At 64.8% G+C, this 1,257-nt stretch overlaps 1 protein-coding gene across 1 annotated transcript; it reads right to left on the reverse strand.

Annotated features, from left to right (window-relative positions):
* Window positions 1-4: 4 nt before the first annotated feature.
* On the reverse strand, window positions 5-618 carry ELOF1 (elongation factor 1 homolog; the record flags this gene model as incomplete). The annotated part of the gene is made up of 3 exons (XM_003214003.4): window positions 509-618; window positions 214-331; window positions 5-98 (listed from the first exon to the last, which is right to left on the reverse strand). Coding segments are annotated over exons 2-3 (210 nt in total), but the record flags the coding sequence as incomplete, so codon positions are not given.
* Between the last annotated feature and the right edge of the window lie 639 nt (window positions 619-1,257).

Here is a 1,257-nt window from a genome sequence, read left to right on the forward strand (position 1 = left end):
GAGGGAGGGGGTCGGTGTGAAGGATACAAGTGATGGGCGTCTGGAACTCCTCCAGGCAAACGGTGCACGAAATAACGCCCGTATTGCGGGCACGGTCCCTGCAAAAAGGCCGGGCGGGGGGGGGGGGGTAAGTAAGGGGGTGCAATAAGGGGGTGCCGGGTAAGGAAGGGGGGGGACCCCGAAAATACCGCCCAGCCGCCCGGCCCCGCTCACATCTTCACGTCGCAGGATTTCTCGTGGTTGCAGAACGGACAGGTGAACTGGGTCTCCAGCGTGCCGGTCACTTTCTTCTTAGGGGGCGGCTTCCGCTTGGACTTGCGGCGCCCCATGGCTGGTAAAGGGAATTTGGGGGTAGGGGGGAGGGGCACAAAACACGAAGCGAGGGGAGCGGGCCCGAAATGAGGAGGGACGAGGCCTTCAATCGGTCCCTGCTTCAGAACGGCCGCGACCGGACCTCGAGCCCGGAGCCCCCGAACCGCCGCCACCGCCGCTCCAGAGCCGCGCTTACCCCAAGCAGCCGCCACTTCCGCCGCGCTGACCGGAAGCTGCTCCTTAACCCCGCTCCCACTTCCGCCCGATTCCCGCGCTCATTGGACGGCCCGATTCCCGTGCTCATTGGGCGGCTCGATTCCCGCGCTCATTGGACGGCCTGATTCCCGCGCTCATTGGAGGGTCCGCCGTGACGGACGGCCGTCACGTCCAACCGGCGGCGGGGGGAGGTCCTCGGCGCTGAAGGCGCCGTCGAGGTGCGGCTGCGGCCCTCGGTTTCGCCCCGCCCGATTTGGAGCGAAACGGAGCGATTTTGCGACTGCTGCAACAGAGCCTTTACCTAAAGGCCTTTATTGATGGGAGGCCTCAGCAATAATACGGTCTCGGGGGGCAGCCCGAGGCCTCCAGAGACTTCGGGGTTGAGTCGAACCTCCGGAGAATCACAGCACGTGGTTCCTCCCCGCTACCCACCAGGCGTTTCCGGTCACGTGGTCAGAAGTCACGTGTGGTCAAAGGTCACGGGGCGGCAGCGCCACGTGGTGCAAAACGCGTCCGGTGGCTTCCAGGAAAGTGACGGTGGCTGCAGCGGCGTCGAGACGGAGATGAACGAAACCTCCGGGTGATTCCGGAGCCCCGAAAAAGAAACGGGCTACACCGGGGGGAACGGCTCCCTTGTGGGTCTGAGATGCCTCCATGAAGTTCCCGGCTCCGCTCACCACGTAGCCCACCCCGTCCTCTTGTAGGAACTGCGGGGACGTGAATGGCTGC

Source organism: Meleagris gallopavo, unplaced genomic scaffold (assembly GCF_000146605.3).
Source record: "Meleagris gallopavo isolate NT-WF06-2002-E0010 breed Aviagen turkey brand Nicholas breeding stock unplaced genomic scaffold, Turkey_5.1 ChrUn_random_7180001865838, whole genome shotgun sequence".
Lineage (NCBI taxonomy): Eukaryota > Metazoa > Chordata > Aves > Galliformes > Phasianidae > Meleagris > Meleagris gallopavo.